The sequence below is a fragment of the Anomaloglossus baeobatrachus genome, chromosome 4 (assembly GCF_048569485.1).
Source record: "Anomaloglossus baeobatrachus isolate aAnoBae1 chromosome 4, aAnoBae1.hap1, whole genome shotgun sequence".
NCBI classification, from domain to species: domain Eukaryota; kingdom Metazoa; phylum Chordata; class Amphibia; order Anura; family Aromobatidae; genus Anomaloglossus; species Anomaloglossus baeobatrachus.
Genome location: NC_134356.1, coordinates 335,242,461 through 335,267,936, shown reverse-complemented (window position 1 = coordinate 335,267,936; position 25,476 = coordinate 335,242,461). Strand labels below are relative to the sequence as shown.

The 25,476-nt window shown below is 41.2% G+C and overlaps 1 protein-coding gene across 3 annotated transcripts in view; it reads left to right on the top strand.

Annotated features, from left to right (window-relative positions):
- Nucleotides 1-25,476, top strand: part of TSPAN12 (tetraspanin 12) — a 281,046-nt gene that overhangs the window by 169,033 nt on the left and 86,537 nt on the right. For 2 of the 3 annotated variants that reach the window (XM_075342523.1, XM_075342522.1), the window contains one exon: nucleotides 14,899-14,973. The exons of the other annotated variant lie outside the window; for it this stretch is intronic. In XM_075342523.1, coding sequence (XP_075198638.1) covers nucleotides 14,899-14,973 — 75 coding nt within the window. The remainder of the gene's footprint in view (nucleotides 1-14,898; nucleotides 14,974-25,476) is intronic. 3 annotated transcript variants of the gene reach the window in all.

Here is a 25,476-nt window from a genome sequence, read left to right as displayed (position 1 = left end):
ACTGAGGATCCTCATCATGTGAGGCAAATGAGGAAGATGAGATTTCAAATGTCATAGGCATGCCATGTATTATGTATATCCAGTAACGGCATACAAGTGATTTAACATTGACAAGACACATTAAGGCAATAATCTTCATGCTTTTCCTGCCATCTGGTCTTAAATGATGTCAAAGGCTCCTTTTATTCATCTTATCATAAATTAGCTCAAAGTGCAAATGAGCATGTGAATTGTCTAACAATGTTGAAATTTCTATCTGCCGACGTCTCCAGTTTTTTTTCAATATAAAATATGTTTAATTGGGCATTGTAATACGCTGCTACATTTTTGCAATCTCAAGCCACAGCTTTGATACTTGATTATTATGTGAGTGAATAACATTATTTCCAATTCTCTAATGTAATATTATTAGATAGAACCGGGCTACTTCCCTGATAAGTCTGTTTTAGAAAATACGTGTATTCCCTATGATTCAAGGGATCTAAGGCATTCTAAGGCATTTTTTTCTTAAAACTGTGTTATGCCAATGTGTGTCCAATCTAAGGCCAATGATTGAGCAGAATCAAACGTAAAGCGACCAGGAAGTCATTATCTTCCCCAGAGTTGTCATATTCCACAACTGCCACCTACCTAGAAGGCCCTGAATTACAATGTGTTCAGTGCTCAAAGACATGGACAAAGTCAAGAAGGCTGAGACCCAACCAGCACTGAACAAGACACATAAGGTGAAACGTCAAGATTTGGCCAAGCTATAGCTGAAGACAGATTTATCAATAGTTTTTTTTATTGACAGATAAGATGAGCATGACTCTTGATGGATCAATATGGATGGTTCTACCTGGATCTGTAACAGGCACAAACCTCCATTTTTGACTCAGACACCAGTAAGGTGTAGGTGAGGTACTGCTATGGGCTGATATTAAAAGAGGAGAAAAAAGAAGGATCCAGCACTTTATAAAACAAATAGATTTTATTTCATCCTTTTAAAAAACATTCTACATGGAAAAAGACACAGCCTTAGGACTGCTGTAGGCGTTTCGAGGACGCATGCCTCTTAATTATAACCTGCACAAAAACTGACAGCATTGAATAAAAACTTTTAGTGTTAAATATATCACAAATACATAATAAAAACATCATAATTAGGGCTGGGCAGACCCAGACTGTAAAAGTCCGGATCCGCACGGTTTCAAAGATGCCCGGTTGCCGGACCCGAGCCTAGGATTCCGGGTGTTTGATCCGGATCCGGCATTCGAGAAACTAAAAACAAAAAAAGGAAAACAAGAATTCAGCGAGCGCTTCTCCGCACACCAACTGTCTTGTCGTCTGTGATTGGTTGCAGTCCAATGCACCCACAGCCTGTGTGACAGCCTGTGTAACCGCGTCTGCCTGCAATCACTCACAGACGCTGTACACGGGTCACTACCGAGGTATAAAAGTAAATATATAAAACAATGGCTGCAGGGTCCTCCGTTATTCTGATACCAAGCACAGATAAAGCCCATGTCTAGAGCCCCAGCCCTCCGCTTATCTTTGCTGTGTATCAAAAGAAAAGGAGCTAGATGCATTCTTTTTATTAAATAAATAAATGAGTGTCAGCTGACTGCATCCAATCACAGGCGCCAGGACAGCCTGTGGGTGAAACATGGACCGAGCCGCGATGAGCGATGATATCACTCAGGTTATTTGCAGTCATGGCTGGAGATTCTTATGGTCCTCCACATATAACAGCAGGTAAGCTGACCACAGGTGACCTCAGTAAAGTCAGTGACCTCACCTCAGACCTGCATCTCACAAAAACACTTTTTTTTTTTGCCAGGAGGTGTAGATTGAATGCAAGAATACGTATAAAAACGTGTAAAAAAATCATCACCAAATCTACATCTCTTGGCAAATAAAATGCGGTTTTCTGCCAGGAAATGTAGCTCTGTGAACCCAGTGTCCTCCACTTGAGGTCAGGTTACCTGCTGTTATAGGTGAAGGACCGTGGGAAACTCCAGCTGTGACCGCAAATTACCTGAGTGACATCACCGTTCATTGCGCAGCTCATTCATTCTCTGCATTCACAGCGGCGGTCATGTTCTATGGCCGCTCACTGTGACTTGGATGTAGTAGAGCTGAATCACTGTGGGATCTCGTGTGGATTACTTCAGATCTGCAGGGGTGTTTGGGGTGTTAATTAAGTGGTGAAAGAGGGTGTTTTTTGTATTTTACTCCTAATAACCTCATAACGACGGCCGTACAGCTTTAGACGTCGGAAAAACAGGGTACTTATTCTGTTCCGATGCTTTAAAACGTCAAGCCGAAAAAGGTAAATAGCACCCCCCAGCGACGGAAAATCTCCGGGATTTCAACTATCGGGGGTAGCTGAGACCATGGAGATCATGATTCAGGCCGTTTTTTCTGGTCCCTAGTCACGTGATCACCGGTATACACCGTATACCGATCATCACGTTACAGTAAATGACAGCGCCGGTAAACAATGATTTATCTCCCACCTGGCATGATCAAACATGCCAGACGGGAGATAAATCTCCCCCCCGGTCCCCTCCGGTGCCCCGGTGTCGCCAAAGTTCCCCCCCGACACCCAACCCCCTCCCGAACATCCAAGATGGCGGCGCGCACACTAACGCACCGCCCACATTCACCCTTCTGCTCTAATTTCTGTCACATGTGCCATGGCTCATGTGACAGAAAACTACTCCCCAGGTCCAGCTAAGTCACCCCCCATAACCCCCTGGTGTTTCCCGGTGTGCCCCCGGTATTTTTACCTTCTTGCAGCGCTGATCCCCCGCGTCCCTCCTCCTTCACAGCAGATGCTGGTCGCATGCGCAGAGCGCGGCTGTCAGCTGAGCTCAACTTCCTGGGTTCAGTGAGAATGGCTGTGGAGCTGCACTGGCTGCACGCGCTCTGCTGCTGTAACCCGGGGAGTGTGGGTGCACATTCTTTTCACCCACACTCCTCACATGGAGGGTCTGAACTCCTAGAAAATGGGGGATATGTTCCCTGAGCATGCCCCCCATATTCTAGAAGGTCCAGAGTCGTCGTGGGACTTCCAAAATGGATTACTGCGGACCGGATTTTTTTTTTTTCTTTACAATAAATTGGTGAAAGAGGGAATGTTTTGGGGAGTGTTTTTTTTAAATAAATATCTTTTTTTTTGTCTATTTTATTTTTTTATTACTGAAAGTTGGTGATGTCGGGTATCTGATAGACGCCATGACATCACCAACTGCTGGGCTTGATGTCAGGTGACATTACACATCTGGTATCAACCCCATTTATTACACCGTTTGCCACCGCACCAGGCACGGGATAAGCCACTTCTGGGGCGGCTGCGGCCTGCTATTTTTAGGCTGGGAGGGGCCAATAACTATCAGACCACAGCTGTCCGCTTAACTTTGGCTGGGGAACCAATTTGGGTGGACCCCATTTTTTTTTTTTTTAATTATTTATAAATAATTATAAAAAAGAGCCTGGGGTGCCCTCCAAATTGGATCCCCAACCAAGGTAAAGCGGACAGCTGTGGTTTATCCTAGCTGGCTATCAAAAATGGAGGGACCCCACGTCGTCTTTTTTTTTTTTTTTAAATTAATTTTTTATTTGCTAAATACAAGGCTAGGCACCCTTTAGTGCCACATGAAAGTCACTAAAGGGTGCCAGCTTAGAATATGTAGGGGGGTGGGACATTATATATGTGCTTGACATCTGTCTATCTATCCTTCCATCCTTCCTAGCTTTTTAGGCTGTGTGCCCGCGATAAGGGATTCAAGCGTTTTGGACGCTGTGTTTTCGCTGCGTCCATAATGCTGCATTGTACAGTAGAAGCGCAGTGGAAGGATTTATAGAAATCTCCTGTCCACGGTACTTATTTTCTCCACAGCATAAACTGACATCTGGCGCTGCAGCATGTCAATTTATGCTGCGGAGACGAGAGTTCTCTGCGGAGAGAATAGAGCTAAAGTCAGCAGCAGCACAAACTTGGATCATGGTCACGAGCAGCTTTGTTCTCTCGTGGACAACACACATCTCCACAGACTCGGTGTCGCCGGATCGTAGGCACATAGCCTAAAAGTGAGAAATTTGCTGCTAGAGCAACATTTTTGTGATGCCCCAGGGGTTTCAAAATCCTCACTATACCCCTGAATAAAATACTTGAGGGGTCTAGTTTCCAAATTGGGGTCACTAGTGGTGGGTTTCTACTGTATATGTACCCCAGGGGCCCTGCAAGTGTGACATGGTTCCCGCAATTTATTTCAGCTTTTCCAAAATTCAAATGGTGCTCCTTCCATTCCAAGCCCTACCGTTTGTCCAAACAGAGTTTTTTGGCCACATGTGATGTATCCCTGCACTCAAAAGAAATTGGATAACAAACTGGAGTCCATTTTTTGGTGTTTTCTCTTGAAAAGTGAGACATTTGGTGCTAAAGCAACATTTTTGTGAAAAAAATAAAAATGTTCAATATGATGACCTAAGGTTATCAAATTCTGTGCAGTAACTATGGGTTCATACTGCTCACTATACCACTGGATAAAATCCTTGAGAGGTCTAGTTTCCAGAATGGGTCTCTTGTGGGGGAGCTCCACTGTTTAGGCACTGCAGGGGCTCTCCAAATTCAACATGGTGTACGCTAATGATTCCAGTCAATTTTGCAGTCAAATGGCGCTCTTTCCCTTCCGAGCCCCACCGTGCACCTAAACAGTTGATTTCCACCACATATGAGGTATCGGCGAACTCAGGAGAAATTGTTCAATACATTTTAGGGTGCACATTTTCCTGATACCCTTGTGGAAAAAAAAGCTACTTGGTTGAAGTAACAATCTTGTGGTAAAATATTTTTTTTTTATTTTCACGGCTCAACATTATAAAATTCTGTGAATCTCCCGGGGGTTCAAAGTTCTCAACAAACATCTAGATAAATTCCTTGAGGGGACTAGTTTCCAAAATGAGGTCATTTATGGGGGGTTTCTGCTGTTTAGGTACCTTAGGGGACCAGCAAATGAAACATGGTACCCGTCATCTATTTCAGCCAAATTTGCTTTCCAAAATTCAAATATTGCTCCTTCTGTTCCGAGTCCTCCCATTTGTCCAAACAGAGGTTTCTGACCACATGTGGGGTATCAGCGTGCTCAGGAGAAACTGTGGAAAAAATTTTGGTTGCCGTTGTGTTGTTACTTCTTCTAAAAGTGAAGAAATTGGCGCGAGAGCAACATTTTTTAGGTAAAATATATATATTTTTTTTCATTCCACATTGCTTTAGTTCCTGTGAAGCACCTGAAGGGTTAATAAACTTCGCGGATGTGGTTTTGAGTACTTTGGGCGGTGCTATTTTTAGAATGGGGTCACTTTTGGGTATTTTCTGTCACCTAGGCCCCCCAAAGTCACTTCAAATGTGATGTGGTCCCTAAAAAAAGATTTTGTAAATTTTGTTGAAAAAATGGGAAATTGCTGATGAACTTTGAATCCTTACTAACTAATAACTTCCTGATCCCAAAAAATTTTGTTTAAAAAATTGCACTGATGTAAAGTAGACATGTGGGAAATGTTATTTATTAACTATTTTATGTGACATAACTCTCTGGTTTAACGGTATAAAAATTCAAAAGTTGAAAATTGCATAATTTTCAAAATTTTTGCCAAATTTCCATTTTTTTTAACAAAGAAATGCAAAAAATATTCTCCAAAATTTAGTACTGACATGAAGTCAAATATGTTACAAAAAACAATCTCAGAATCACTGAGATCCATTGAAGCGTTCCAGAGTTATAACCTCATAAAGTGACACTGGTCAGAATTGCAAAATTTGGTCTGGTCATTAAGGTGAAAATTAGCTCCATCACTAAGGGGAAAAAGGACTTTTTCTTTGTTTGTATTTATTTATTTTCACTTACAGATTAGTGGTGCAGGTGTTATAGATGCTGCCATCACTAATCTAGGGTTTAGTAGCAGCTGTGGGCTGTTATTACCCCTCATTACCTGGATTTCCACTGCACAAGGGCAATCGGGCGGAGCTGGTAAAGTGTCGGGCTTGTCGCATCTAATAGATGCGGCAATTCTGGGCAGCTGGAGGCTGATATTTTTAGGCTGGGTCTGCCCACCCTCAGAATACCAGCCCCAGCTGTGGGGCTTTATCTTGGCTGGGTATGAAAATTGGGGGGGGCTGCATGTCATTTTTTTCAATTATTTACTTATTTATTGAAATAAAAAAAACGCATGCAGTTCCTCTTCTTTTGATACACAGCCAAGATAAGCACAGGGCTGGGGCTGTAGCCGTTGGCTTTATCTGTGCTAGGTATCAGAATACCCTGCCCCAATTGTTTTATTTATTTATATTTATACCTCGGTACTTATGGTAGATGCTAGAGTGTACGAGCTCCTTCCAGGTATGATGTCATTTAAACACATGCTTTTTGTAAATCCATGTGGGCAAGGAGTTGTTTATAATTGAAGCGGGGGTCTGGGGGGGACAGGAGGAGTGCAGCGGGAGCGAAGCCCCCCTTTGCGTGATTGTGGTGGATGTGAGGAAACATCACCACGCCCACTAACCTGGAATGAGGCCATACATTCTAGGCTCATGGTAGATGCTAGAGTGTATAGGCTCCTTTAATTACACTGCTTTCCCTACCCACTGGTTGTCCTGGCGCCTGTGATTGGATGCAGTCAGTTGACACACTGCCACTCAGGGTGGGGGAGTGTCTGACTGCACATCTGACTAATCGGCGGCCCAAGCAGTGAATGCGAGGCCTGGGAGCAGCGTACAGCTATGCCAGTGCCTTGGTAAGTCCACCGCACGTGCTCCTATTCATCTATACCTTCTAGCACCATTTTTAGTATCCAGAGTCTTCTCCTAATAGACTAATATGGGGGCAGTTTCCGGACCGTATCCAGATTTTTCTTAAAGAGAGCAGGGTCCAGTTTTTTTGTGAGTCTGCCCAGCTCTATCCATAATGTATAGAATCAATCATGAAAAAGTATCCAGCATAAGAATACAGTACGATTCTTCGTTAAGAAGTGCTCTCCTTCTATCCCCACCTCTTGTCGTCCCCTAGTTTTGTTGTCCAAAATAAGCTTAATAAAGTATCTTTGCTAACCCCTATTGGGTTGCATAAATGGGGAGTTCAAAAGTGTGACGCAGGTAAATATGCAAAATCCTGTAAAACAATAACTTTAACTATAAATAATAGGATACGGAAAATAAAACATTTCAACACTTGTAGCAGTAATTTTGTTATACCTTGTGCAATACGCTGTACCACGAGAAAGCTTAGACACTGTAGGTGAGCGTGCAATGTCCTGTCTTATATCACTGAGCAGCTGCAAGTGACGCTTCTTTGATGGTAGAGGCAGTACACTGGAATCATTCCTACCTGTCTCTAGTATTGATCTGTCCCTAGTTTGGATGTCTGGTCATAGTTGGGACTTTGCCCTGACAACCATTATATGGACACTTAATGTAAATATAAAAATTCTCTGTTTTTAACTGCAATGTGGGAATTAAAACAATTTCCTTAAGTTGGATTAAAGAATGCATCTTTGGGAGATACAGATGTAGCCAATGTTACCTTAACGGTAGAGCACTGGGATATCAGGGCACAGGAAAGTCTAATCTGACACAGCTTTTGGAGATTTGTGCCCAGGAGCACAGCTACAAGGCAACAGTGCTAACCACTGAGCCACTATACTGGGACCCTGAAGGGGAATAATCCTACCAGATAAGTTTAGGATAGTTTGAAGGGATGCCAGTATGCTTACTAATTGGTTGTAAGGGAGAGTCTTGCAGTATTCTTTTGGGTATGTAAATTGCATGGGCTTGGAGTTTTCTCATATGCCATTATATGGGGAGATTACCGTATGTAGAGTTTGGAAGAGATTGAGGTCAGCCAAGTTTTGATATTTCAGATGAGGGAGAAGATCCAAAGACAAGGAGAAGAGAATCTTTCTAAAGAAAAAGTATTAGGAATCTTTCCATTCTTACTTGATGCATTCTATTTCATGGTGAATATTGATGAATGGAAGAACCGCTCACCTTCCATTAGTTAGAGCTAATTCTTTAACCACTTACATCTAAAGCATTTGTACCTGATCTGACCAAACCTGCAGCACATTTCCTTGTAAATATACGGACTGGCATTGAGGTTGGCTCAGTAGGTCACCATCATTACTTTTTTATCTCACTGGCTTTTGTGATGTTATTCTCTAGCTTGATAGATTGTTTCTTGCTGTGTAGTTTTCTTTTGAAAGCGATACATATTTCATGTAGTGTTGTCTTGGGATGTACATGTAAAAAAACATTGCATGATGCTCTTCATAACTTTTAGTACAAAGCAATGTTATGGAGTGGAAGATCATGCTATAGTTCTGAGACAGGTTTTAATATTTAATATCAATCCAACATTGATATGTTAGGAACAAACAGTATCATAGAAAATAGAATCAATATAAACCGAATAAATATGGTGGTCTGAGGTCAGAGAAGGAGCAATGGGTAGGTATTTGGGTTTATTTACACAAACTTTTTTATTGCAAGGACATTTTCATAGCCGGTCACTACTCAAACAAAATATACCACTGTTTAGGCTACATATGTCCATATAATAATTTATTGTGACTTTGCATAGCCCTTTCTAAATAACACCCCTCCTAACTTTTTATGTGAGTTGGGATCCATTGTTTGTCCACCTGAGTCTTTACCGATTTTATATTATTCTATGTATACTATTGCCATCTATTTGTTAAGTGTAAAATAAAGCTATTATTTTTATTATGGACCTATGACTTCACTGGTTATTGTAGGATATATAGTATTACAGAAAATGTAAGTAGATGATAAATGTAGCACTATATGTTGTTCCATAAAAAGGAACTTTATTCAGAATCTGTAAGAAACCATATAAAAATACCCATCATGTTCTCAGGCCAACATAGCCATGTCTTATGCGTTTTGGAACATGTCCTTACTCATAGGCAAACAAATGATACATTTTATAATAACGATAACATCAAAATTAATGTGAAACAATCATTGAAAATATGTGATTTGGGATTATGTTCATCATGTTAATCTGTTGAATTTATTAGATCGAATCTACATGTTCAGCTCAAATGTAAAGATTTTATCTTCATTCTAATATGTATGCCTTAATGTGTATTCTTAGTTACCTTTATATTGCTAGCTTTTCTTTAACATATAAGGAGGTTTTTCCATGTCTTATGTGGGGGTAAGTTAACTAATTTAGTGATTATTTTGTTCACGTGTTAACACTAGAAGTCCCAGAAATTTCGAGCTCCCCCTGAAGTCCCAAATTACCCTCAGTCCAACCTGACCTAACTAACTAGAAACTAAATGGCTAAACTCAATGGAAAACAACAACCTCCTGTGGTGCGACAGTAATGGCCTTAATTACAGATCAAAAGACGGTGATTATAGGATGTTAGCTAAAATCCTTCAGGTCATTCGACCCGTCTCGGGGTTCCAAAGGTAGAAATGTTAAATGACCCCTCTCTGGGACTTTTAGTGTTAATAGGAATTAATTCGCCATATAGAGTGTGTTCTCTACATGTTTGTATGTCTATGAGCAAGGATGTGTCCCGAAACGCATAAGGCGGGCTATGTTGGCCTGAGAGCATGATGTTTTAAATGAGTTTTTTTAATGAATTCTGAATAAAGTTCCTTTTTTATGGAAGAACATAGTGCTAGATTTTTTATATATTTGTGTTTCTACATGGATGCCAGACACTCATCCGTGCACTTGGGGATCCATCGAGTATATTCGTGAGATTTTTTTTCCCCTTTTCCTGTTTCTTTATCTTTTTTTAATAGAAAATGTAAGGTAATTGGGAAACTACATTTCTACACCCAAACGTGTTTGAGTTGGTGCAAATTGATTTTAAGAACTCGATTCAGCAACCACTTCAGTAATCTGTGAATGGACGGGAGCCTGTGAAACACCTCTTACCTGATGGCTAGCTCCTTTATTGATTAGCCAGCCTAGAGTGTCATCATCGTTGTGTTGTGAAGTCCATATGATGTCGCTCTACGCTGGCTAAAGAAGAGTCGAGGATGATATAGGGTAAGAGGCGGTTCTCAGCACTCCCATCCATCAGCGACATATTACTGATGTGGCCCCTGATCCTACAAAATGATTTGAACCAACTCTAATTAAAGGTTTTACTCATTTTCAACAGAAGTAATAGCAAACTTATTGTGAGAAAGAAAGTGTATAATGTATGATAATTATAGCAAAGAAGGTGTTTAACGTATGATTATAGCAAAGTACTCTAGGAAATACTGTAAGCGATACTAAAATAGAAATTGTAGAAAAAAAAGTGTAAGAAATAACGTGCATTCTATAATTTCCATTTTCTAGGAATTTATTTCATAATTTTTCAGATGACAGATTCGAAGTGTTATGAAAAGTGGGTTTAATATAAGAGAAGAAGGAATAATAAAACTTGTACTTAATGTACAGTATATGAAGAAAGGTAGAATGGAAGGTCATTAGGCTAGCTCGGTTTACGCAGCCTTTATGTGCCTTAAACCTCACCTTAAATTGAGCTATACAGTTTTATGTTTATATTTATGCTACTTTTATCCGACTAGATAAATCTTTGAGACTTTTTGCCCTTCTTTCAGGGCTGAGTTATCTAGTTCATACCTGGTTGTAAAGAATACTTTAATCGATTATTCTAGAATGGAATTATTTTAGCAGTATGATGCTGTGTTATCACCATGCAAAGGCATTATATAAAGTTGTGCTAAAAGAAATCTGGCAGCCATTATACTACTCAGATAGTGAGTTCCAGCATTTCAGTCAGTCTATCCAACTTCTAGCAGAGCAAGCTGTAAATTTGTTATTTATCACTGAGGACCACACAGTTGCTTTATCCAGATTTCTGGAATTTACTTTGGATTTTACTTGTTTTATATCCTGTCCTGTTGGTAAAGTAATAAACAACTGACCGCTATAAATTATATGGGCATCTGTGATGTCCCTAGTCTGAACACAGCTCAGGCTGGAATTTATCTCTCACTCTCTAACTTGCAGTTTGCTTATTTAATTTCAGATTTGCAAGATGCTAAAATTGGCCACACAATTTTTTTTTTTATTCTTACTCGTATTTTATTACATTGCTGTGCAACACATTGTAAACTTGTATAAAGTAACACTACTAAAAGTTACTTCATAAGGCTATGTTCGCACGTTGAGTATTTGGTTGCAGAAATTTCTACACCATTTCTGCATGTCTTGACAGGAAAAGCGCAACTCAAAAACGAGTATTTTTGATGCATTTTTGCCAGGTTTTTCATGTGTTTCCATGTGTTTTGTATGTATTTTTTCCCTGTTTTTACTTGTGTTTTTTTCATTGCTTTCAAAGGTAAAAAACGGAGGCAAAAAATGCTGACAGAAGTGACATCCTGTAGATCATTTTTTGCACTAAATCTGCAAGGAAAACAGTCAATGTGTGCACTACACTTCAGGATCCTCATTGACTTTATAGCAAAACTGCACTAAAAAAAGCAGAAGGAAATGCAAAAAAAACGCATTGTTTTGTTTGGTTGCAGTTCGATACACTCACACCCTTTGTGACAGTGTATCTGACTGCATCCAATCAGAGCTGGTGTGTGTGCATCTCTATTGGTGTAAAAATAAATAAATAAATTGGTGTAGGGTCCCTCCATATTATGATACCAAGCACAGACAAAGCATGCACCTTTTTTCAAATTATTTAGCTGGGAGCTGGAATTCTCAGACTGGGAAGACCCATGGTTATTGGGCCTCCCCAGCTTAAAAATAGCAGCCTCCTGCTTCCCAGCATTGTCACATTCATTAGAATCGGGCTAATGGATTAATAACAGCTCACTAAGCCCTAGATTAGTAATGGGAAGGTATCTATGAGACCCCTCCCATTACTAATCTGTAAGTTAAAAGAAATAAACACAAACACCGAAAAAATCCTTTATTTGAAATAAGATGCAAAAAAACCCCTCTTTCCCCAATTTATTAACCCCAAACACACAGTTCCGACGTTATCCACATGAGGTCCCACAACGATTCCAGCTCTGCTACATGCATACTGAAGTCAAAGCACGCGGGTACAGAACATTTTCACATGCTGTGGGCTTCAGGCAGTGACTGACTTTGCCACAGTACTAAGTTTACTGTATCCAGGGGCACTCATTAATACTGTATAAGGATACTTTGGCATTGCATTACTGCTGTAAGAATACTAGAAAAAAAGGGTTGAATATATAGCTAATGTGAATATGAGTTAAAGGACATAGGGATTGCATTACTGCTTTAGAAATATTTGCAAAGAGATTGGCCAATCCATGTGAACCCGATAACCTCGACAATGTGATCTCATTACGTTGGAAACCTTACCTTAAATGCCTCTATGTGTGATTAAAAATCTGTGTGTCTGCACAGATTATGTGTGATTAAAAATCTGTGTGTCTGCACAGATAGGTTCCTGGCTCAATAATATGGTGGACACACCCTAGTTATAGGGGAGAGTGGTTGTCAGAAAAAATGTACGACAACTATATCAGAAAACTGACAAGCAGCTTCAATTAGTGTTAACAGGCGGCAACCAAAAAAAACATACATGCTTTCACATAGGGTGAGGGTGTAGTCTGACTGCAATCAATCACATACGCCAGGGCAGCTGGTTGGCAGGGGAAGCATTGAATATGTATGAGGGTAATAAGCAGCCCCAGAAGCAGCATTACAGCGACTTGGTAAGTTCCTGCTTTATTCCTATTTACTTTCATTTTCCTGTTTTTTTTTTTTTAATTGCCCGAGTGGCTGGATCCGGATAGTTACTCGGAGTTCCATGAGAACTCGAGGCCTGGGATCGGTGTGTGGGTAACAGGTATCCTGAGCAGATCCGAACTTTTACGGTCTGGGATCGCCCATCACTATTCATCACCCCACATGTTCCATTTTGAATATTTTGCCACAAAACAACAATAAATACCACAAAACAAAAAAATTGTAAACATAAAAATAAGAAAATGATGAATTGGGGCTACAAACCTTTAAGTAATAACTGTGGAAATCCTGTAAAACAGTGGTTTTAGCTGCTAACACCCTGTTGAAAGCTCCATGGATCACCTTAGTGGCTTTACTGTTTCAAAGATGGGTCACAAGAATGTATTCCCTTTTAGGTGAGTTGTCCACCACTGGAAACCTCTTCTTAATAGCTAAATTTTCCATTATATAAAAAACAAAAACTATATTTACCTTCTGGACCGCCAGCACCTTTCATGCAATTGGGCACTTTGTCTCCCATCAGCCGATCAGTGGCCTCTGGAGCCAAAAACTCAAAATGTCGAAATTGGTTGAACAGTACCAGTCTGGAAGGTGAGCAAAGGTTTTTTTTTTTTTGTTTTTTTTTAATTAATATTGTCAATTTAGCTATTAAGAAGTAGTTTTCCAATTGTGGACAACCTTTAATTAGCATTTCACCTTTGCTTGTCATTTTGCAGTTGTTATAAAATGTGCATGGAATGATTCTTCATTTTGAAGACGTCTGATATCCAAAATGTCATTCCGAATGCTGAGGCCGGCATTACAGTGCAGTGGGGCCATTAGTTGTTGGTACATCAGATTACTGCATAGTGCCCGATGTAATAAGGATGCCCTATCCTACAATGCAAATCTCTGGCAATCTGTGTAAGGAACCAGCAATGAATGCTGATGTGAGCTTCCTCGCCTGCAGAATTGTAAATACAGCTGTGGATGAGAATGTTCTGTGACAGAGGCCGGTATAATATTTGTAAATGGTGTTGATAGAGGAAAACTCATTATTTAGCAGTTTCTAGCTTTACAAAAACCTGTTGTGATTTCTGCCATGTATAATGTCAACCAGAACGAAATGATAGTTGTTGTATGGGAACTGTTTAAACCACTAACCTAATTTTTAAATATTTTCCAGTTTTATATTACTAAATCTTCATTGTATTATATAAATTTACTGAGTTTTTTACTGTATGTTGTTTTAGAGGTCCTCATTGTTTTCTAGATGATTGCTGTTATTGCATGCAATCAATTAATTGGAAAAATGAATTAATTGGCCAATTGTTAAATTCCAGTGGATAGAAATCTCTCCTTTTTATGTGATGAACGCACTGAGGCACAGTTCTAATGAACCCTTACTCCCATTGTCACCTCATCTGAATGGGACTTAAGGTTATTCCCATCTCTAGGATCCTTTCCCAATATGTAGAAGGTGTACTAATAATAATATTAGCAAACACCTCCAATTAGAAATGTAGTATAGTTTTCCTGATTCACTATGTTGCAGGGCATTACAGGACCTTAGGTGTCCATCATTATGACCACTAACTAAGTGTCACTATATGTGTGGTAATAGCCATGGATTCCTAAGGTCCTGTAATGCCCTGCACATGAGGTAAGAGACATGGCTGTATCAGAAGAACTATACTACATTTAGCATAGGATCTAGGAGATGGGAATACCCCTTTAACTATAATAAGCCAACAGCCATAATAAGCAGCATAAGATCAAGACAGGTTCATGCCCCACAAGTCACATATAAATGTACTGTATATTGCACACACTTTGATTTTCTATTAGAGGAGTATGTTTGCTCAGCGGTTCTCACTGTTACTTTGCAGTGCAGGGTTCCTGGGATCAAATCCCACCAATAAATATTGGCTCGGAGTTTGTATGTTCTCCCCTTGTTTGCTAAATAAGTCATTACATATTAATATACTATTAATATAATATAATATTACCATCTTTTCAGTTAGCCATTAAAAGGTATCAACCACTGAGGACTCTCAGTTCTTTTAAACAATTTTTTTTTACATATTAATATGGGAGATTTCTCCAGAAGTCCTAATTTGACTTTTGTGCACTCTTTTTCTTGCAGTATTTTGGGAGCTTGCTAGTTATTTTTTGCGTTGAGTTGGCATGTGGAGTATGGACATATGAACAGGAAATCACGGTATGTTATTGGATTGTTCATGTTTTTACAACGTTTTAATGCGATTTTTCATTTTAGTAACCGTAAATAAATTTGCAAAATAACATTTTAATTTTAAATGTCATTGTTTTTAAATATTTTATTTGCTTAATGGCATTATTCACTATAAACAACAAGAAGATGAAAGCCTAATTTATTTTGGTAATTGACAAGTCACATTTTCCTATCACCCCACTCCCAGGGTTCCTGAATTTCCCATAAATGAGAGCCCACTGATTATATTTGAAGTCAATTATGTTGCTATAATTCAGAGTTTAGTACAAAATATTATCTGAGCAATTGTCCATAGGAAACCCTTTAATTCTTTAGCAACATATTCCATGTTTACATGGGTAGCTGTACTGCAGACCAGCAATGATTTTTATGTTACTATTAGTGATGAGCGAGCATGCCCGGCACTGCTTGGTGCTCAATCAAGCATCGAGGTGCTCAAAGTAGTCGTTGCTTGATCAAGTATTAAAGCCAAGTACTAAAGTCGAGCTAAATGCTCATCGCCCCGTTGTGTTTCCTGCCCTGAGTCTGGTTATGGAAAATAAATTTCTCTCTTTTCCGGAATGAGGACTCGAACTGAACTAACAGCACAGTTACTTTTGTGGGGGGTGGGGGTACATTTGGACAGCACACACAAAACGAAAGTTGCCAGGTTATGCCAGCTACATCTGGATGACAAGGACTGTGGTGGCTGGGAAGACTGAATGGCAGGTGATGTCTGCTGAACGTGGATGATGGGTACTGTGGTGGCCAGTAGATGTGTGAGAGTAGGTAATGGAATGGGGATTCAGGAAAAATGTGCTCGAGTCACCCATTGACTCCTATTGTGCTCGGTCCTTGAGTCGAGCATTTCTGAGCGTCATACATGCTCAATTCAAGTACAGAGCACTTTTGTACTCACTCATTAGTTACTATAAAAGATGCACTCGACAATTAGTATGAAGACATTGATTGTTTGCCAATAAGTTTGCACATGATGGAGTGATTACGATAATTGGATGATTATCACTTCATGCGTAAGCTCTTTAAACAGGACTTTTTACAATTTTGAGCATGTTAAAGTGGCCACATCATGGAAATGTAACAATTACCACACTGATACTACACGTACTGGCAACACGGACATGTGAAGGAGGCCTAGGTCACATAGTCGCAGGATGCTTTTTCAAACTAAATTTACTCTGAAATGCTGCAGTGTTTCGGAATAAAACATCCCTGGCTGCAATTGTGCCATTGGGATCCATTTTATACTCTCGTGGTTTTGGGCAGCATGAATCCAGATGATCGGGCCTTCTAAAGTTACCAAATACAAAAAAAGACAGTTTGCACTCTGATAATGCTAAAGTATGGAAACCATGAATGTGTGAACATGGACCTGCATTACTGCTAAGGAAAATCTAAGAAAAATGAGATACTTAGCATATATAAATGGCCATTTGTATATCTGCCCAGTTGCCACTTCAGAGAGAGGCTTCAGCATAGTGTAGGTACCCAGTTACGAGAAATGCCGTGAAGTGGCAACCGGGCAGATATACAAATGGCCATTTATATATGCTAAATATCTCATTTTTCTTATATTTCCATAGCAGTAATGCAGGTCCATGTTCACACATTCATGGTTTCCATACTTTAGCATTATCAGAGTGCAAACTGTCTTTTTTTGTATTTTATGTCATGTCATGTTCAGTTATGCACATGTTCACACCTCAGTTTGGTGAATGCAGTCAGTCTTTTTGTCTTTATTCTAAAGTTACCAAGACATACATTTCCGACATAGAGGCACCAATGGTCGTGAGATCGCCACATGAGTGGGGTATTGACTAACACTCAGGGTCACGCTGTAATAGCTGAGATCAAAGATAACTCCGAATCCAGTTAACCCCGTAATCTCCTTGATACCAAAGCATCAATTTGAATTATTGGAGAGAGATGTGTTTTTTAGGGTTTATTAAAAAAAAAAAGAAAGAAAATATATTTCAAATTAAAAAGTAGTTTTATTTTTTAAAAGTATTAATGCAGAATACTTATGCTTGGTATTGCTTCCATTGGAATAACCTATATATGTTACATGTTATTTAAGAAACAAAATGAATGATGTAAAAAAAAACAAAACAAACCCAGAAAGAAAATTGACAAAAATAGGTTTTTTTTTTCATATCTCTGATTGGGAAAAAAAAAACAAGTAAATCAATAATTTACATCTGCCCCAAATAGTTTATTTAAAAATATGATTCAGTCCACAGAATTAGCTCTCTTATGCAACACCAACGTAACAATAGAAGTCTGAAAAAACTTACGTCTCTTCAAATTTGCCAAAATAAAAAACATATTGTACAATGTTTTATTTTAGTGGAGTTCTTAAATCCAGAGCAGAAGCTTTGGTGGTCCCATAGTTTCTTTGTGTTCAGCTGGCATGTGACCTCTGCAAGCAATCATCAGTCTCCACGGTCATGTGCCGAAACACTGCTGCTTGTCAGGAAAGTCTGGGGGGCAACTGTAGCTTGTGGGTTGGATCGGATGGGTGGGAGAACTGATGACATTTTTTACAAGCTGCCTTTTTGAAAGATTGGATACCCTGTTTAAGAAGTCGGTGCATTAGGCAAAGTATTGTATTCCACAACTTTTATGTGTTTCTTTTCTACCAGCTCATTGTGAAATATCTGAGAAGTAAAGATATAACACGGTCAATAGATGCCCCTTACATTGAATCTAATAATCAAACTATTACCGTATTTTTCACTTTATAAGACGCACTTTTGTTCCCCCAAATTTTGGGGGAAAGTAGGGGGTGCGTCTTATAAACCGAATATACGGGGGTTGGGGTGTACATATATATATATATATATATACTGCAGGGTCCGCTCTGGAGCGGTGCTGGGGGCAGGTGACAGCTGCGGGCGGCAGCGTTAGATCTCCTGCTCCCGCTCATATAATATGCACAGCCGCTGTCCATCAGTGTGGTGCTGAAACCACATCATTCTGAGGGGCTGGGGCAGCGGGGCATATTATATCTGCCTGTGCTCCCTTTGATCGCACATGATCCCCCTGTGTTAGATATGGCCCCCGTGCTGCTGCCCATAGTAAAATAAAAAAAGCTTTACTTACCTCCAGCGCTGATCTCCCGGTCTCCTGCTGCTGCTGTCTGTGATAAGGCACGCAGAGCTGACATCACTCTTTCGTGCCGATCACATGACCGGCAGCAAGAACCAGGAAGTGGAGGAGGAGCTCTACTGCGAGGAGGGAGACACAGGGATTACAGCGCTGAGAAGGTAAGGAAAGTGTTTTATTTTATTATGGGCAGCAGCATGGGGGGCATATCTAACACAGGGGAGATGTGCCATCTATAGTGGCCATGGGCAGCACACATGGGGGCCATATCTAACACAGGGGAGGTGTGCCATCTATAGGGGCCATGGGCAGCACAGGGGGACATGTCCCAGCACAAGGGGGCTATATTCAATATAAGGGGGCCATTTCCAGATTTAGGGGGGCTAATTTTAGGATGGGGAGCTATGAGGGACATATACCCTATATGATTTGTTAGACGGACACTGGCATTATAAGATGGACCCCATTTAACATTAAAAAAAAAAATTATCTTTTCCTTCACCAAATTTGAAGGTGCGTCTTATAATCAGGTGCGTCTTATAAAGCGAAAAATACGGTAATTAATATTACTTTTCATTGTATTGTTACTGTAAAACCATTTTTTTTACTAAAGTCTCCCTCATATTCTAATATTAGCATACAATAGGAGCCAACTATTGTACTCGTAGATTATATTAGAAGTTGGTTACAGCAGGGTGTTGTATATGTTTATTCTTTGCATGCTGCATTTATGTTTTCGTCATTTTAGTCTATATTTCCCTATGTCATTCTAAAGCTATGTTGAAATCCTTGTGAAAACAGTCCCAATCTGTATGATATATGGCTGCAGTCCTGTTTGTTTGACTTACCAAGGTATCCCAAACAGTTTGTGTAGGATTTTATCTACATTTCGCAGACCATAACATGTCTTGTAAAACACAAGTCTGTTTCCAGTCTTTCATTTGTATCAGCCGTTGTGCCAAGTCAAACAATATTTGCTTACTTAGTCATACAACGCTGATAGGAAAGCGTGTGGAACCAGCAACAAAATGCAACAAAGGACATGACATTGTTTTTCTCTTCTGCGCATTATTTTAGTTTTTACACAGGCTTGAAACACATAATAAAGGTGTATTTTTCTATATACACTGTATGAAGGTATTTTACATAGGATTCTTTTTAAAGGAACAATCATATGGAATTTAATGGTACTTGTCTTCAACAAGCTATTCTCAATCACCTTGCCAATTTTTGATCGTTGTCGTTTAATGTAAATATTTGAGAATTTAAAAAAAAAAAGGCATAAAAATGCAGCAGAAACATTACAAAAACATGTCATGTAAGCATTGTGTAAGGGTATCCCACATGTGAGTGGAGTTTTTTCTGCAGCGTGTGTCAAGAGATAGAGAAACAGCGTCACTCGAGTACATTAAACTGAAAAATAAAGAGCGCTGATAGTGTAATACCAACAGATCAGTGAGGTAGATCAGGAAAAATACACTCACCTGAAAAGGTTGTGATAGTCACAACCACTGATAGAGCATAGGATGATGGCGTCTGCTGCAGCCCCACGTGGATGTGCATACAAATCAGAGTGAAGAGGGGGTTAATGCCGCGCATCAGCCAAAATGAAGATGTAGCACGTTGATGTTATAAACGTATTCTTTTATTCCATCGGTCTACGCGTTTCGAGGATATACCTCTTCTTCAGGACCAGTGCAGTGTTACTATGTTGATGCACTGGTCCTGAAGAAGAGGTATATCCTCGAAACGCGTAGACCGATGGAATAAAAGAATACGTTTATAACATCAACGTGCTACATCTTCATTTTGGCTGATGCGCGGCATTAACCCCCTCTTCACTATGATTTGTATGCACTCGAGTACATTGTCATACTTCAAGCTTATTTTCTACATAGAATTACAATGGAGATAGGACAGGGGGTGTGAGACAGCATCTCTAATGATTGATTGCTCTCAGTGAGAGAAACAAAATTATTATAATCTTGTAGTTCTGATTTAATAGCTAACTAAAATAAAAAGATGTTACAAAGCAAGCTTTCGAGACTCCTTAGGTCTCTTCATCAGGCATGGTATGACAAAATATTTGGTCATACCAAGCCTGATGAAGAGACCTGAGAAGTCCCGAAAGCTTGCTTTGTAACATCTTTTTATTTTAGTTAGCTATTAAATCAGAACTACAAGATTATAATTTTGTTTCTCTCACTGAGAGCAATCAATCATTTTTCAACTGGGTAACACGTTACCAAAACTTTTTTTTTCTTTTAACAGCATCTCTAGTGACAGCTGTGTTGTGTAGACACACGCTTCTTCTGGCTTACTGGTTGTTGAATAGTGCAGTTTACCCACATTTCTGCTGCTCGTTAATATACAGTATAATGTAAATAATCATCACCTTTGTGAAAACTGATTCAGACTTTAAAGGGTTTGTATGATGCAAACTAAATATTACCTATCCATGGGATAGGTGATAACTTGTGGATTGATGGTGGTCTGACCCTTTGTACATGCACAGATCTGCAGTATAGGGATCTTTTATCCATGTTACAATGGAGTGACAGTGCTCATGCTTAAAGGGGTTATCCAGCTTAATTTGCTTTTTTTTTATTATTTCCCTATTGGGCTACATTGGGGCAGGTAAGTAGATAGAGACCACTTACCTGCCCTGCTGTCAGCCCCTGTCCCCCGGCTCAGAGCGGTCATGTGACCGCTCCTGCCGCGATTTTGCTGCTTCCGGTCATTTCATGTCAACATGGGCAGGGCCATGTTGACATGCAAATGTGGAAACAGCATATCGCCTCCCTGCTGGGCTGTACAGTGCGAGGAGTCACCGCCCCCGTCCCTGCACCCTCCCACACATTCCCCCGCACCTCTTTTACTCTCCAGTAACCTCCCCCTGCACTGCTGTGGGGTCCGTGACCTTGGGGCGGGGCCTGGCGGCAGCTGCCGTGGTGTCAGCGCCAGCACCGGGCCCCCTGCTCAGGATCACACATTCAAATGTACCGGCATCACAGATCACCGATGCCGGTATATTTGAAAGCGCTGATGAGAAGGAGCGTTGCGCTGCTTCTCATCACTGCCCCGCTGTCTGTGCTCTCTTCAGCACAGTGGGGACGTCACTACTGTGCTGATATGTCCAGAGCACAGACAGCGCGCGAACGTGCAGGAGCGGCGGGGACCGAGGAAGGGTGAGTATGTACTCCCGGTGGTGTGTGTGTGTGTGTGTGTGTGTGTGTATGCGGTGCACAGCCCAATGTGTGTGTATGCGGTGCAAAGCCTGATGTGGTGTGGGGTGCAGAGCCTGATGTGGGGCTGTTATTTGCAATGCTGTAGTGTAGTGCGCTGCCCTGTAGTGCCCTGCTGTGTAGTGTCCTGCCCTGTAGTGTGCTGCCCTGTAATGCGCTGCTGTGTAGTGTGCTGCCCTGTAGTGTGCTGCCCTGTAGTGTCCTGCCCTGTAGTGTCCTGCCCTGTAGTGCCCTGCTGTGTAGTGTCCTGCCCTGTAGTGTCCTGCCCTGTAGTGTGCTGCCCTGTAGTGCGCTGCTGTGTAGTGTGCTGCCCTGTAGTGTCCTGCCCTGTAGTGTCCTGCCCTGTAGTGTGCTGGCCTGTAGTGTGCTGGCCTGTAGTGTGCTGCCCTGTAGTGTGCTGCCCTGTAGTGTCCTGTAGTGTCCTGCCGTGTAGTGTGCTGTCCTGAAGTGTGCTGCCCTGTAGTGTCCTGTAATGTGCTGCCCTGTAGTATGCTGCCCTGTAGTGTCCTGTTCTGTAGTGTGCTGCCCTGCAGTGTCCTGCCCTGCAGTGTCCTGCCCTGTAGTGTCCTGCCCTGTAGTGTCCTGTAGTGTGCTGCCCTGCAGTGTCCTGCCCTGCAGTGTCCTGCCCTGTAGTGTCCTGCCCTGTAGTGTCCTGTAGTGTGCTGCCCTGTAGTGTGCTGCCCTGTAGTGTCCTGCCCTGTAGTGTCCTGCCGTGTAGTGTCCTGCCCTGTAGTTATAACAGGTCAGGTGCTGGGGCAGAATATACTGACAGGGAATGTGTGTGCAGGGGGTGGGCAGAGGGTGGGTCTGGACACTGGGGTGGGGCTGGACACTGAGGCTGGGTGGTGACACCCTAACTGGGAGGTTTTGCACAGGAAGTGGTCAGTTTGCTGGAGCTGAATGTAAACAAGAAGCTGCAGAGAATAAAGGGTGAATTCAAGAGGAACAAAAGTTAGAAAACAAAAAATAACAATGTAGGGGTGATTAATATGACAATACAGCACAGATTAGCTTAAACTCAAACATTTTTGTTATGTCGGACAACCCCTTTAACTGCTGCACCATTCATTCTCCATGAGCCCACTGGAAAAAGCCAGGTGCAGCGCTCAGCAGTCCCAGAGAGTGAATGGAGGGACAATTGGGTGTCCAACCTGACATGCCATTTTGTAACGGGATAAAAGTTTGCAATTCTACTAATTGGTGTAGATTCCAGTGGTGGGACATCCATGGATCAGCAAATTATCAACTATCTGGATAGCTGGTAAATTGTTTTAGCTGGACAACCTCTTTAATGGGAACCAATAAGCAGGATTTTCACATATAATATACAGGCAATGCCATACATTCAAGTCCTTTGGACTGATTCCTCTTCCTGGCTTGCCTTCCCTTTCTATATTTAAATTTTACACCGCCATTGCCTATGTTGGCAGCACTTGTGCATTGCTGGTGTGACATTGTCGTTAATAAAATGGCATTGGAATTGGCGCATATGTGTACTGCAGTCTCGGGCGCCATATTACTGAGGATTCTGTGGAAAGGCGTATGAGCGGCGCCGGCAGCACATGCGCTGATGGAAAAAAAAAAATCTGCTCATGCACCACCACTGCTCATATTTGTCTTCACAGTGTCTTCAATAAAATGGCACTGGAGATCATGCAATGCACTTCTCCGATTTCACTGCCATTTTATTGACGACAACGTCACACTAGCAATGCGCACGTGCCCGCCAATATTGGCAGTGATGGTGGCGGTGCAATATTTAACTGCAATATCTTTATAGTGCTGGCCAAAAGTATTGGCACCCCTGCAACTCTGTCAGATAATACTCAGTTTCTTCTTGAAAATGATTGCAATTACAAATTCTTTGGTATTATTATCTTCATTTATTTTGCTTGCAATGAAAAAACACAAAAGAGACTGAAACAAAAATCAAATCATTGATCATTTCACACAAAACTCCAAAAATGGGCCAGACGAAAGTATTGGCACCCTCAGCCTAAGGGGTACTTTGCACACTACGACATCTGCGATGTCGGTGGGGTCAAATCGAAAATGACGCACATCCGGCGTCGCTGTCAATATCAGAGTGTGTAAATCATTTTTGATACGATTAACGAGTGCAAAAGCGTCGAAATCTTATCATCGGTGTAGCGTCGGTCATTTCCATAATTTTGGAAGGACCGATGTTACGATGTTGTTCCTCGTTCCTGCGGCAGCACACATCACTGTGTGTGAAGCCGCAGGAGCGAGGAACATCTCCTACCTGCATCCTGCGCCTCACGGCGGCTATGCGGAAGGAAGGAGGTGGGCGGGATGTTTACGTCCCGCTCATCTCCGCCCCACCGCTTCTATTGGCCGCCTGCCGTGTGACGTCGCTGTGACACCGCACGACCCGCCCCCTTAGGAAGGAGGCGGATCGCCGGCCAGAGCAGGTAGGTCCATGTGAAGCTGCCGTAGCGATAATGTTCTCTATGGCAGCTATCACAAGAGATTGCAGCTGCGACGGGGGCGGGGACTATCGCGCTCGGCATCGCAAGCATTGGCTTGCAATGTCGTAGTGTGCAAAGTACCCCTAATACTTGGTTGCACAACCTTTAGCCAAAATAACTGCGAACAAACGCTTTCAGTAACCATCAATGAGTTTCTTACAATGCTCTGCTGGAATTTTAGACTATTCTTCTTTGGCAAACTGCTCCAGGTCCCTGAGATTTGAAGGGTGCTTTCTCCAAACTGCCATTTTGAGATCTCTCCACAGGTGTTCTATGGGATTCAGGTCTGGACTAATTGCTGGCCACTTTAGTAGTCTCCAGTGCTTTCTATCAAACCATTTTCTAGTGCTTTTTGAAGTGTGTGTTTGGGTCATTGTCCTGCTGGAAGACCCATGACCTTTTAGGAAGACCCAGCTTTCTCACACTGGGCCCTACATTATGCTGCAAAATTTGTTGGTAGTCTTCAGACTTCATAATGCCATGCACACGGTCAAGCAGTCCAGTGCCAGAGGCAGCAAAGCAACCCCAAAACATCAGGGAACCTCCGCCATTTTTGACTGTAGGGACCGTGTTCTTTTCTTTGAATGCCTCTTTTTTTTTTCCTGTAAACTCTATGTTGATGGCTTTTCCCAAAAAGCTCTACTTTTGTCTCATCTGACCAGAGAACATTCTTCCAAACCGTTTTAGGCTGTCTCAGGTAAGTTTTGGCAAACTCCAGCCTGGCTTTTTTATGTATCTGGGTAAGAAGTGGGGTCTTCCTGGGTATCCTACCATACAGTCCCTTTTCATTCAGACGCCGACGGATAGTACGGGTTTACACTGTTGTACCCTCGGACTGCAGGACAGCTTGAACTTGTTTGGATGTTAGTCGAGGTTCTTTATCCACCATCTGCACAATCTTGCGTTGAAATCTCCCATCAATTTCTCTTTTTCTTCCACATCTAGGGAGGTTAGCCACAGTGCCATGGGCTTTAAGCTTCTTGATGACACTGTGCAGCATAGACATAGGAACTTTCAGGTCTTTGGAGATGGACTTGTAGCCTTGAGATTGCTCATGCTTCCTCACAATTTGGATTCTCAAGTCCTCAGACAGTTCTTTGGTCTTCTTTCTTTTCTCCATGCTCAATGTGGTACACACAAGGACACAGGACAGAGGTTGAGTCAACTTTAATCCATGTCAACTGGCTGCAAGTGTGATTTAGTTATTGCCAATACTTGTTAGGTGCCACAGGTAAGTTACAGGTACTGTTAATTACCCAAATTAGAGAAGCACCACATGATTTTTCAAACAGTGCAAATACTTTTGTCCACCCCCTTTTTATGTTTGGATGTTTGGTGTGGAATTATATCCAATTTGGCTTTATGACAATTTTTTTTTTCATTTAAGACAAAATTAAATGAAGATAATAATACCAAAGAATTTGTGATTGCAATCATTTTCAAGAAGAAACTGAGTATTATGTGACAGAATTGCATTCTGGCCATTACTGTATATATATATATATATATATATTAGTACAGACCAAACGTTTGGGCACACCTTCTCATTCAAAGAGTTTTCTTTATTTTCATGACTCTGAAAGCTGTATATTCACATTGAAGGCATCAAAACTATGAATTAACACATGTGG